This window comes from Hemitrygon akajei, chromosome 6, assembly GCF_048418815.1.
Source record: "Hemitrygon akajei chromosome 6, sHemAka1.3, whole genome shotgun sequence".
NCBI classification, from domain to species: Eukaryota; Metazoa; Chordata; class Chondrichthyes; order Myliobatiformes; family Dasyatidae; genus Hemitrygon; species Hemitrygon akajei.
Window position 1 is genome coordinate 40,561,311 of NC_133129.1, and position 13,195 is coordinate 40,574,505.

The following is a 13,195-nucleotide window of genomic DNA, read 5'->3' on the forward strand; positions in this document are numbered from 1 at the left end:
CATGTTTTTGTGGTATTCTTATGTGAAATGTTATCATAATTTTTTTGATTTCCATCGGCATCAAAATTGATTAATTTTAATCAGATGATCACTTAAAACATCGGATTTTTGTTTAATAGCATTTCTCCTCACCCAACTGAGCAGTTTAAATAATTCTTCAGGTGTCGAAGTGACATATCCAAAAGTGAGTTGCTTCTCATGGTCAATGGGTATATGCATTAGAGTAGGAGAACTAAATGTTGGCAGTCAATTGTAAACATTGCTATTCTGGTAGGAGTCAAAGATTGAGTCATAACTAGGATTGAGTCTTTTTACTATATTCATTAATGTGGAAACGTAATAAACATTCAAAATCCTATTTAGAATTTTTAATACACTAGATTTTATTTTTTCCCATTTAAAAAAAACTATTTGTTGGAGTAACAGGAAAAATACAAACCTTCACAATTAGCAAATGTTAGCAATTTGCTACAATTCAGAAAATATGTTGCATTCTACAGTTATCAAACATCAAGCTGTTAAAATAACCTGAAAGAAAATACTTTAACAAATAAAAGACCTGAAAGAAAATGCAACTATTGTGGTAAATGTTTCATCCTTTCGTGTTTAATTCTACATTTCCAATTATTTCTGTATCCTTTTATTCCAAATGCAGTTTCAAGGTCACTGTTAACCTTGTCAACTTTGGACTGCACCATTTCATGAATATTCTCGTTGTTCTTTCCACACCTTAAACACAATCAGGGTGAAGAGTCTCAGCCCAACATGTCGATTGTTTATTCCTCACTATAGCTGCTGCTTGGTCTGCTGAGTTTCTCCAGCAATTTGTGTGTGTTAATCTGGATTTAAAACACACTCATTTCACTTTTCCAGTTCTGGCTAAAGAGGCTTTCACCCAGAAATATCATCTGTTTTTCTCCTCACTGGTGTGGCTTGAGAATGAGCACTACTAGTAATCTCCACAGCCAACGTAATAAAATACTCCTCCCATCCTAGTCATTTCCCCCCCACCCACCTTCCATCGGGTAGAAGCTCAAGAACACTATTCATTTGATCAAGTCAGCTTTCTGTCCCACTGATATAAGACTCCATACTAAAGATGATTTCTTGATCTTTCAATCTACCTCAACCTGTACTGACACATTCTCTGTAACTAAAACAACAGAATGAAATACGTAGTCTTACCATTTTTCCATTTGTACTACCTCAATATGCTTAGAACTTAAAACAGAAATTTACGGCACATTACAGGCCCTTTGGCCCACAATGTTGTGCCGACCATGTAACCTACTCTAGAAACTGCCTAGAATTTCCCTAGCGTATAACCCTCTATTTTTCTAAGCTCCATGGACCTATATAAGAGGCTCTTAACAGACCCTATTGTATCTGCTTCCACCAACGCCACTGGCAGTGTGTTCCACACATCCACCACTCTCTGTGTGAAAAACTTACCCCCGACATCCCCTCAGTACCTATTTCCAAGCATCTTAAAATTATGCCCCCACATGTTAGCCATTTCAGCCCTGGGAAAAAGCCTCTAGTTATCCACACAATCAATGTCCCTCATCATCTTATACACCTCTATTTGCTCTCCTCTCTTCCTCCATTGCTCCAAGGAGAAGAGGCCGAGTACACTCAACCTATTCCCATAAGGTACGCCCTCCAATCCAGGGAACATCCTTGTAAACCTCTGCACTCTCTATAGTATCCACATCCTTCCTATAGTGACACACACAAAATGCTGGGGGAACGCAGCAGGCCAGGCAGCATCTATAGGAAGAAGTACAGTTGACGTTTCAGGCCGATACCTCGTCAGGACCACAGTTCCTGTAGTGAGGTGACCAGAACTGAACACAGTACTCAAGTGGGGTCTGACCAAGGTCTTAAATAGCTGTAACATTACCTCATGGCTCTTGAACTCAATTCCACGGTTGAATGCCAACACACCATACACCTTCTTAACACTGTCAACCTGCGCAGCAGCTTCAAGTGTCCTATTGACACAAACCCCAAGATCTCTCAGATCCTCCACACTGCCAAGAGTCTTGGCATTTAAATTTGGTCTTCAAATTGGACCTACTAAAATGAACCACTTCACAGTTATCTGGGTTGAAGTTTATCTGCCGCTTCTCAGCCCAGTTCTGCATCCTATCGATGTCCCGCTGTAATCTCTGACAGCCCTCCACACTATCCACAACACCCCTAACCTTTGTGTCAACAGCAAATTTACTAACCCATCCCTCCACTTTTGATGCACCATCAATAACTCTAGGAGACTGGAAGTGAATGATAGGCTTTTATTAACAGCAGAAGGGGAGCATGACATCTCGAAGACTGAGGGAGGAGCAGTGCCCCAATCGCCTTTATACAGGTGTCTGTGGGAGGAGCCACAGGAGCAGTCAGCAGAGGGGCGTGTCCAGACAGGTATATGTAGTTCACCACAACTTCCTCATTCAGGTCATTTATAAAAATCACGAAGAGAAGGGGGTCCCAGAATAGTTCCCTAAGAGACACCATTAATCACTGACCTCCATGCAGAATACAAACCATCTACAGCGACCCTTTGCCTTCTGGATCCACAAAGCAAGGTCTCCTTGGATCCCGTGCCTCCTTACTTTCTGAAGGAGCCTTGCATGTGGAATCTTATCAAATGGCTTGCTGAAATCCATATAAGCTACATCCACTACTCTACCTTCATCAATGTGTTTTGTTACATCCTCAAAGAATTCAATCAGGCTCGTAAGACACGACCTGCCTTTGACAAAGCCATACTGACTATCCCTAATCATATTATGCCTCTCCAAATGCTCATGAATCCTGCCTCTCAGGATCTTTTCCAACAACTTGACCACCACTGAAGTCAGACTTACCGGTCTACAATTTCCTGGGTTATCTCCATTTCTTGAACAAGGGAACAACATTTCCAACCCCTCAATCCTCCAGTACTTCTCCTGTCCTTATTGATGATGCAAAGATTATTGCAAGAGGCTCAGCAATCTCCTCCCTCACTTCCCACAGTATCCTGGGGTATATCTCATCTGGTCCCGTTGACTTATCTAACTTAATGCTTTTCAAAAGCTCCAGCACATCCTCTTCTTTAATGTCTAGATGCTCAAGTGTTTCAGTCTGCTGTAAATCATCCCCGCAATTGCCAAGGTCTTTTTCCCTGGTGAATATTGAAGCAAAGTATTCATTAAGTACCTCCGTTACCTCCTCCGACTCCATGCACACGTTTCCACTATTGCACCTGATTGGTCCTATTCTCACACAGCTCATCCTCTTGCTCTTCACATTCTTGTAGAATGCCTTGGGGTTTTCCTTAATCCTGCTCACCAAGGCCTTCTCATGGCCCCTTCTGGCTCTCTGGATTCCATTCTTAAGCTCCTTCCTAGCAACCATGTAAGTTTCCAGAGCTCTAACAGTGCCTAGTTTCTTGAACCTTTCGTTAGCTTTTCTTCTGAACTAGATTTTCTACATATTTTGTACACCATGGTTCTTTAACCCTACCATCCTTTCCCTGCCTCAATGGAACTGATGCACGACCAATAACTCTCGGAGACGTGAGTCGAGATAGGCTTTTATTAGCTGGAAGAAAGCACCATCAGCAGCAAGAGACCACCACACAGCACCCTGGAGACTGAGGGAGGAGCAGTGCCTCCAATCGCCTTTATACAGGGGTCTGTGGGAGGAGCCACAGGAGCAGTCAGCAGGGGGGGGGGGCGTGTCCAGACAGGTATATGTAGTTCACCACAGGAACATACCTATGCAGAATGTCATGCAAGTATTCCCCGAACATTTGCCACCTTTTTGCCGTGCATTTCCCTGAGAACATCTGCTCCCAATTTATGCTCCCAAGTTCCTGCCTAATAGCATCATATTTCCCCCTACCCCAATTAAATGTGCTTATGTATGGAATGATCTGTCCGGATGGCATTTTCACTGTCTCGCTATATGTGATAATCAATTATCAAATTTGCTTGCGTTGTGAAATCTGCAGTGCTTTCAATTTTGACGATAACATCTTCATTGAACACAATGCCTTGAAGCTGAGAATTCCGTGTCCACCTTTTAATGCATTGATGCACAGCACCCTGCGGCAGCATTGCACGTTCCCCAGCTCCTGGGGAGGATGTGGTGTTTCGTGGGTTGATTTGGTTGCTAGGCAGCCTCGCTGACTTTCCGGCTTGGCTCGCTTCTCTCAATGGCTCGAGTAGGGAAGTGACGAGCCAGTTGAGTCGGAAGTTGTGCTGCGAAGCAGCTGCTCCTTCTGGGCAGGATGGCGGTGGATGTTAAATCCCGGGCGAAGCGTTACGAGAAGCTCGATTTCCTGGGAGAGGGACAGGTGAGTCTCGTCTGCTGCTCCGACCTTATATGTAATTCTGCACAATCCTCAGCCCGACGTGTTTCAGTGATGGAGACCGTCCGCGATGTTAAACCGACACTTTACTTAGAACATCATGGGTTTCATTCGTTTCTGTTTTAACAAATATCTGGCACCGATTCAATTACTGCATTGAGAAGTCTATGAAATAGTTGACGGGCATTTAACTTGGCAACAAAACTTTGCATTGAACATTCGCTTCCCGGTTGAAAATCACTGCGAAACATGCGTACGAAAACAGACCCTTCGGCCCACCGAGTCGTTGCTGGGCCGTCAGGTGTTTTATGATTCCATATTCCAGCAATCGGCCAGTAATCTCCTATGCCATGGCCTTTCAATCTAAGTATTAAATTTTCTGAGAGTCTCTACCACCATTCTCCCTGAAATCATGGCTGGCTGTCCGTTCCACGTTCCAGACACAATAACTGAAAAAAGTTCTTGTTCAACTTTCTTCTAACTTTCCTACCCGTTACCTCAAACCTGTACAAACTTGGAACACAAGAAAATAGAAGCAGCGGTAGGCCACTATCCTTTCCTACCATTCAGAATGATCTATGCTGGTCTCAACTCTTCTATCGTGTCAACACCTTGTATAACTATAACAAAACTTCTCTATTCTGAAGGGGACAAAAGATACTGGAATGTGGGGAAACAATCTGGTGGAGGAACTTCGTGGGTTGAGCAGTGTCTGTGGGAGGAAATGAATTGTCAATGATTTGGGCCAGAAGCCTGCTTCAAGACACGATTGATTCTCTGAGTTCCTCCAGCAGATTGTTGTTCAGAATGATGGCCAAAATGCTGTTTCCTCCTTAACTATTCGCTACACCTGATTGCTAACTTTTTCTGATTAAAGCACTAAAACACCTAGATCCCTCTGAACTTACTGAGGTACATGACCTCACATTTTCCCACTTTAAACTCTATTTGCAAGGCTTTTGTTCAGCCTATATTCTGTTGCAGTGTCCTCGTCACCACATGCTGTTTCAGCTCTGTCAGTGGAAAAGTTTTAAGTATTTACCTTGTCAATGTCCCGCATATTTATGTATCCTTTATACTGGTTGCCGCCTCAACTTTCTCTGCTCCAAGGAAGGCAGAGCCAGCCTATTTAGTCCAGATGAAGGGTCCTGACCTGCAGCATCAACTGTCAGTTTCATTCTACAGTTGCCTCCTGATCTGCTGAGTTCCTTAGTTTTCTTCTTGGGATTCCAACATCTTCAGTCTGTTGTGTCTCCAGCTGAAGTGCTCCTTCCAAGGCAACATCTTGGTGAATTTCCTCTGCAATCACTGTCTTACTGTTGTGTGGCGTCCTATACTCTATCTCTGGCCTAACTAATGATTTATATAGTTGTACCATAACTTAATGACTCTTAAACACTGCATCTGGACTAATGAAGGCAAATGACTTGCATCACACACAAAATGCTGGAGGAACTCAGCAGTTTAGGCAGCATCTGTGGAGAGGAATAAATAGTCGACGTTTCGGGCCTAAACCCTTCATCAGGACTGAATTCATCATCTTATCTGTGCTGCCACCTTCTGGAATTCTTGTATGTGTGCACCAACGCCCCTCAGTTTCACACTATATTCCAGGGCCTGTATTCTAACCTCATTGTTTCTCCCAAAAGGCATCACCTCAATTAGGATACATTTTCATCTGCTGTTGCCCTGTCCATCATACAAACTCATCAATATCATTGTGCAGTTTGAGTATCCACTTCAGCAACATTAGTTTTCATTTCATCTGTTAGCTTACCAGCTATACTTCCTACCTTCATGTCCAGATTACTTATGTACAGGCAGTCCCCGGGTCATGAACAAGTTCTGTTCCTGAGTCCGTCTTTAAGTCGGATTTGTACGTAAGTTGGAACAAGTACATCCGGTATTATTTAGCGTCAGTTAGTCAAACGTTTGTCTTAGTATATAGTATATATTTTACCTTTCTATGCATATAAAACACTTAAGAAATATATCTATTCCAATAATTAAACCACTGCATTGCTTAGTAATAATTGTAGCTTTCATCGGGGCAGGGCCTTTTACAAGCTCCATTATTCTCACTTCATCCTTTATCCTTTAAAATTGTTCCGATCATTGACCGACTGTAGCCTAACACTTTTCCAATGACTGATGACATTTCACCTCTTTCCTATCGTTTTACTATTTCCACTTTATTTTCAATCGTGATGGCTTCCCATCAACGGAACAGAAACACTGCAGGCGGCCGGTTGCAACCTCTGCCTGCTCTGGAGGTACTCTGGGTCCTAAGGACCACTGCACTGAATTCCCTGGGTCCTAAAGTCCACCACACTGAGACAGGTTAAATGTGACAAGTGGGGGCTGTGCTGGGTTTGGGTATTTGATTCTCCTCAATATTCCACGTGATAATTTAAACTGAAGGTGGCAATGTTTTTTTTACGAGGTCGAGTTGCGAGTTCGACATCAACCTGGTGCGCTCGGGAGTGGTCTGTCACTGAATTGAACTCGGGAACCTCCGTTCTCGAGCCCGGCACTGATCTCACTGTGCCACCAGCCGACTGGAACCGGGGGGGGGGGGGCAGGGTCAGAGTGAATCTTGCTAAGAAAACTTGAAGCCAAATACAAAGTTACACACTCAACACAGTGTCAACAGCAACGACTTAAAATGGCGGACGGTGTTCTCCTTCCTCGGTTCGTAAGTACGAGTTGTTCGTAAGTCGGACGTTCATAACTTGGGGACTACCTGTATACAACAACAGGTTCCTGGGGTACACCAATAGAGACAGGTTTCCAACTGCTAAAGCAATCTTCCATCGGCCTTTGCTTCCTACTGCCAAGCCATTTTTTGATCCAATTTGCTAAATTCTCCTGGACTCCTTGGGCTGTTACCCATGTGGAACCTTGTCAGACCACATCAACGGCATCATCCTCACTGAGCTAATTCTTTAAAAAGTATGGCTAGTTAGTTAGGAGGATCTTTACTTAGCAAAGCTACACTGGCCATCTATTACAATTCCTGCCCCTCAGGAGTTTTATTCCCCTCAATAAAGTCCCTATCATTAATGTCCCTGTAATTACCTGGCCTATTTCCAAGGCGCCTCCTTGAATAAAGATACTACATTTGATCTGTCACCTGTAGCCAGAGAGGATGTGAACATTTCTGTCAGAATTGCAGCAACACCAATGTCCTCCATTACTTTCTTTACTGCTTGTGGACTTCTTGAAGGCTTGGATAAACCTTTCAGCTAACCCGTTCATTGCTGGGTGGTGAGGAGCTGACTTCAAATGTCTGATGCAATTTTTCTTCATGAACAGTCAGAACTCTTCTGACCTGTATTGTGGTCCATTTTCACTCACAGTTTTCAGTTTCTGGTGAAGATAGTCCTCACAATAAGCCATTTCTGGTGAAGGTAGTCCTCACAATAAGCCATTTCTGGTGAAGTTAGTCCTCACAATAAGCCATTTCTGGTGAAGGTAGTCCTCACAATAAGCCATTTCTGGTGAAGGTAGTCCTCAGAGCGGAGGCGGTCTTTGCTGAGGTGGTTGACTTCGTCGGTATAACCTCCGGCCAATTCGAATGAGCATCCACAGTGATCAGAAACATGGAGTCCATGAATGGCCCAGCAAGGTCAACATGTACGCTTTGCCATGGTGAAGACGGCCACTCCCACGGGTGTAACAGTGCCTGTGGGGGTGTATTTTGAACATTTTGGCATCCCGAAGAGCTTTTGGCCAAGTCTTTGATCTGTCTATCTATTTCCTTCTCAACACCTTATGATTAGCAGTAAGCAGCTGTGACAGCCTCTGGTTAGTGCTACCACTTGGGAAGCTTTGATTGAGTGCAAGTCTAGCTGGATTTTTCTTAAAGTGTTAGCCCTGAAAAGTGCTAGCCCTCCACTTATCAAAACATAAAGCTAACTGTTGTGTTTGACCTTCATACATCACATTTACTTTGCCTTTTTTCACCTGTGTAAGTCTTTGGCATCACTGAGGTCTTCTCTAATCATACCTTGTGGTCAGCCTCTGGAATTATGGAGAAAGCTGACCCTGTCTGTATCCAGTTCCATTTTCAGTTTTACACCAGACATATCTATTGTGATCTAGATGATTTTGTGAACTGCTTCAGTTATACTATGCAGTTCTAGGCGTGACAGTTCACCTTTGTCAGACTCTATGTGGTCTGATTCTGTTTTACATTCGGTAACTATATACATTTGCTTAGTTTTGTATTTGAGACTTTTTACTTGGTTGTACTTTCTGTTTGCCTTTCACACTCTCTCTCTCTGTGACCTTGTCTGTGACACTTTCTGCAGACTTTTTCGTGAACCAACAGTCATTTGCATCATGGGAGGATTTGCCATATCGATAACATTTTTGGCTTTCCTCAGAGACATTTTGAGCACTTCTCATTCTAACCTTTTGTATAGTTCTGCTGCATCCTTTGCTGCAGTCTCTAATGATATTGCGATGGTCAATGCCCGTTCTAAGGTTAGATCTCTTTCAGATGGTAGCCTTTTTTGAGTGCTTTGACTATGCATGCCACATGCAAGCCTGTCCCTTAAATCATCAGGAAGTCCATCTGTAAAGCTACTATACTGGGAAAGTTTGTGCAATTCTGCAATGTATTCAGAAATGCCTTTCATCGTTTGACTGGTTCCTTTTGTAAAACCTAAATCTCTCAGCTATTACCAGTGGTTTAGGGCTCAAGTGATTTTGTAAAATTGTAACAATTTCGTTGAGCATCTTGCTTGCTGGCTTTTCATGGGTTACTAGGTTGCATAAGAGTGTGCGTTCTTGGGCCCATTTAGGTAAGAAGTGTAGGAGCTTTCTTTTGCTCCTCCATGTTGTTCATGTTACAATACCATTCAATCCTTTCCGTATACAACTCCTAGGCTTCATTAGCGCTATCAAATTCGTCAACTTTCCTGACTGAAGCCATTGCCACGTTATTTTCACTTTAAATTCAGTGCGTCTTTTGACTGTGTACTATGTCTTTATTAGTGTCTGTGATGGCCGTCTTTGTACTGTTTAACTCTCACTGTTGTATCCCGTAATCATGCCATAACCGACAGTGCAGTTCGTGATATTTTCTGACATTCAGGTTCGTCCTTGTCGCCAATCTGTTGTGTCTGTGCACAACTACATATCAATTACGTAAAAGCATGCACGCAGGGAATGGCTTTAACTGGCCTACTCACATTGCAGCAAGAGAGAGAATGATGTGAATACATAGACAACAGTGCATTAGTTGACAACAGATCAATACGTAGTGCTGGGGGTGGGGGGCGTCATTGCTCTAAAAGAAGTAGATCCATACATTACAAGGCCCACTCAGACAGCTAAACCTTTTTGAAGGCAGTTCATTTTAGATTCTCCCTGCTCCCTTCCCTGAATTATCAGGGTACAACATGTTTCTCCAGAATGAATACAAATGAGAAGTATTTAGTCACTACCTTTGGCCTTTTCTAATTTCAGTTCTCCAACCCTGCATTTAGATACCTTAGCTTTTCGTCCCGCTGTAAATGTGCCTGCACTTCAGAATCTTTGTACTTGTTGACCATGACAGGAACCCATTGGTCTTGAGCATTTACTACTTCATTTTTGAATTCCTTCTACTGGTCACATGTAGATTTCCCTGCAAGTAGATGCTCCCAGTTTCCTTTTGCCGGCTCTGTCTCATCAAAATGAAATTGGTATTGTCCCAATTCACACCTTGAGTCTGATCTATTCTTCTTCTGGTCTGTAACAATCTTAAACTTAAAGCGTTATAATCGTTGTTTCCAAAACGTTTTACAACTCTCACTACTTGCCTCTATGTTTGGAAAGATTAGACCCAGTCTAGTTCTTGTAAAAGGATTTGCATATTGGTTCAAAAAGCTTTTGTGAGTGCACTGTAATTCAACTCCTTCTAATCCTTTGGCAATTCCAGTTAACATGGGAGAGATTGAAATCCCCTACTACTGTCACTCTATCATTTTTATACCTCTCCTTATTTCATTCCCTTGCCTTCCAGCAATTGTTTGCAAGCCTGTCATATGTCCTGGCTAGGTAATCTTCCCCTTTTGGTTCCAGAGCTCCACCCACCTGGTCTCATAAAATAAGAAAAACTGCAGGTGCTGGAAATATGAAACAAAAACAAAATGTTGGAAATATTCAGCAAGTTAGGTAGCATTTGTGGGAAAATGAATCTTCATCAACATAGGGGGGAAACTAGTTAGAAGCTTGGTAGTTTGGTGGAGGGATTGATAGGGAGTAGTTCTGACAGAGTGGGTAGAAGCAATACATTATGGAATCATCTAGTTAGTGAGTTTATATTGGCAGGTAGGGAGAAAGCAAGCAAAAGTTATGAAATATGGGGCAGTTAAAGAGTGAAGGAGCGTAGTGCAGAGCTGTAGTATAGCCAGCATGTCTCATGGTAGAAAGATCCCAATTTCATCGTCAGATCAGTTAACTTTTGTAAATTACTTCTTAATCTAAGTGCCACAGTATCAAAAGGGGGGAGATGGGTATTTGAGAGACAGCAAGTTGTTTAACAGGGAAATCAAGAGCAGGAAAATGGGGCCGATGCATCTGGGAATGGGCAAAATGACAGCCCTCTGTGGTGTAATAAATGAGTAATATTTTAGCCAGCGTTTGCATAGAGAGGAATAAGAGTTACTGATACTGATGAAAGTTCTTCAGCTGTAATCACTGTAATTTAGCTGTATTCACTGGAATTCAGAAGAATGAGGGATGATCTAATTGAAACCTATCGAATGGTGAAAGGCCTTGATAGACCGGATGTGGAGAGGATGTTTCCTATGGTGGGAGTGTCTAAGACCAGAGAACAGAGCCTCAGAATAGAGGGGTGTCCTTTTGAAGATGGAGATGAGGAGGAATTTCTTTAGCCAGAGAGTGGTGAATCTGTGGAATTCATTGCCACAGGCAGCTGTGGAGGCTAAGTCTTTATGTTTATTGAAGGCAGAGGTTGACAGATTCTTGATTGGTATTGATTGATTGGCATGTGATATGGAGGAAAGCAGGAGATTGGGGCAGAGAGGGAAATGGATCAGCCGTGATGGAATGGAGGAGCAGACTAATTCTGCTCCTATATCTGATGTTCTTATGGAAATGCTGTTTCTTTATTCACAGGCAATGTATGATGAGAGATTTTGTAACTCCTGTAACTTTTGTGCAATTGCAATCCAGCAAGTAGTTGATACCTTTTGAAGCATTTTGAGAATGAGAGAAATATATCATCCATTTTTATGCCAAAATAGAGTTCACGCAAAGCAGTAAATGCACATTGTATCTATAGAAAATAATTGTAGAATCTGTAGTGCAGTATGGTCATTTTAAATTTTATGGAATAAAAGCAAAATATTTTCCATTTTGCAAGGTCAGTAAGTTACCCATTAATAATGGTGAGTGTTTTGGTTATAAATTGGATCGCCACAATTCAAAGAAATAAGCAAATCTTCTCTATTCTCTTCATTGTTTTACCTAATAAACACTGCTGTATTGCTTTTGGTGTTTAACATGTTAATTAAGCAAATCTGGATTACTGTGGATTTAAAACAATACAGCATTTCCACTTTGGTTGATATCTCATTACTGTGTGACTCACTTTCATGTATTTCTGGCAGGGAATACTGTGGGGCTTGCTTCCATATTGTTCCCAACCCGTCTTAGTTTACTTCATGTCTATTAATAATTTCATTTCTGCAGTACTTGGTGTGTGTGTGTGTGGTCATAAAGATGTAAATCATTTTGTTTTCAGCATATAAGATGCTATGTTTTAATATTCATTGATATAAAATGAACAATTGACGAAGTTTTTGTCATGAAAATCTCCAAGAGACAGAACGTCGATTTTATTGGGATAAACAGATGCAAGATTGCAGATATGATAAAATCCACAGTTCTCAGTTCAGAAGTTTTAAATTATAGTTTGGTTTTAGAAAAAAAATTGACCTTTCCTCTGCCAAATGACACAGTATGTTTTGTGTTTCATTTTTATAGTTCGCCACTGTATATAAGGCGAAAGACAAGAACACTGACAACATTGTTGCAATTAAGAAGGTAAGTATGGCCATCGTCAGATTGTCTGGTAACGTAAGTGGAATTTGTAATTTCAATTGAGAGTTGCAAGTGGGCAATGAGATTCCCAGGATTACAAATGACCTGATTTGTAGAAGTCCAATTTTATTGCAAGCTAGTTATACTAATAAAACGTTCCATGTATTCATTAATGACTGTACACAGTTTAGTTGTGGGTAGTGTTAGAGTTATTTTTCAATAAAATTAAAGTATCATACAACTGTATCTAAATCCATACAGTATGGGTATCTTTAGAAAACAGACATTTCTGACTTAAGAGAAGTTGGCTTCTGACATTTCTGGGGAACAGAATGATTACAGAACCCAGAGACAGCCTGTATTTGAATTTATTTGCTATTGCTAGTTTCATGACTTTGTACTTAACTGCTAGACACCGCCTACCATTTCTCCTATTCTGTTGTCTTTCAGGCTCCTGTGATTTCAACATAGTGCATTGGTTATGGTTGCTGTGCAGAGTTTTCTGTTGTCTCCAAATACATTATCCAGAGGCATTATTCTGACCTCTTGATCGCCTTTAGTTAAAATAAGGAACAGCAATACAACCTGATAACTTACCCAGTTGTTGCTGTACATCTTCTGGTCATTATCAAACTGGCTTAATATATTGCTTCTCTCCCACATCATATACGATTAAGCCTATCTTGAATGGCAATGTGGAATGCCTTATGGAAATCCAGGTAGACTACAACAACCATTTTGAACCTAAGTTCATTCTTATTATTCAGACCCTATCTTCAA

The 13,195-nt window shown here is 41.7% G+C and overlaps 1 protein-coding gene across 2 annotated transcripts in view; it reads left to right on the forward strand.

Annotated features, from left to right (window-relative positions):
- Nucleotides 1–4,225: 4,225 nt before the first annotated feature.
- cdk7 (cyclin-dependent kinase 7) overlaps nucleotides 4,226–13,195 on the forward strand; it is a 28,225-nt gene continuing 19,255 nt past the window's right edge. The window contains exons 1-2 of one of the 2 annotated variants that reach the window (XM_073048203.1): nucleotides 4,226–4,342; nucleotides 12,359–12,418. In XM_073048203.1, coding sequence (XP_072904304.1) covers nucleotides 4,277–4,342; nucleotides 12,359–12,418 — 126 coding nt within the window. In that variant the 5' untranslated portion in view covers nucleotides 4,226–4,276. Of the gene's footprint in view, nucleotides 4,343–12,358; nucleotides 12,419–12,920; nucleotides 13,135–13,195 lie in introns of those variants that run through there. The other variant, XM_073048204.1, reaches the window with a different exon arrangement.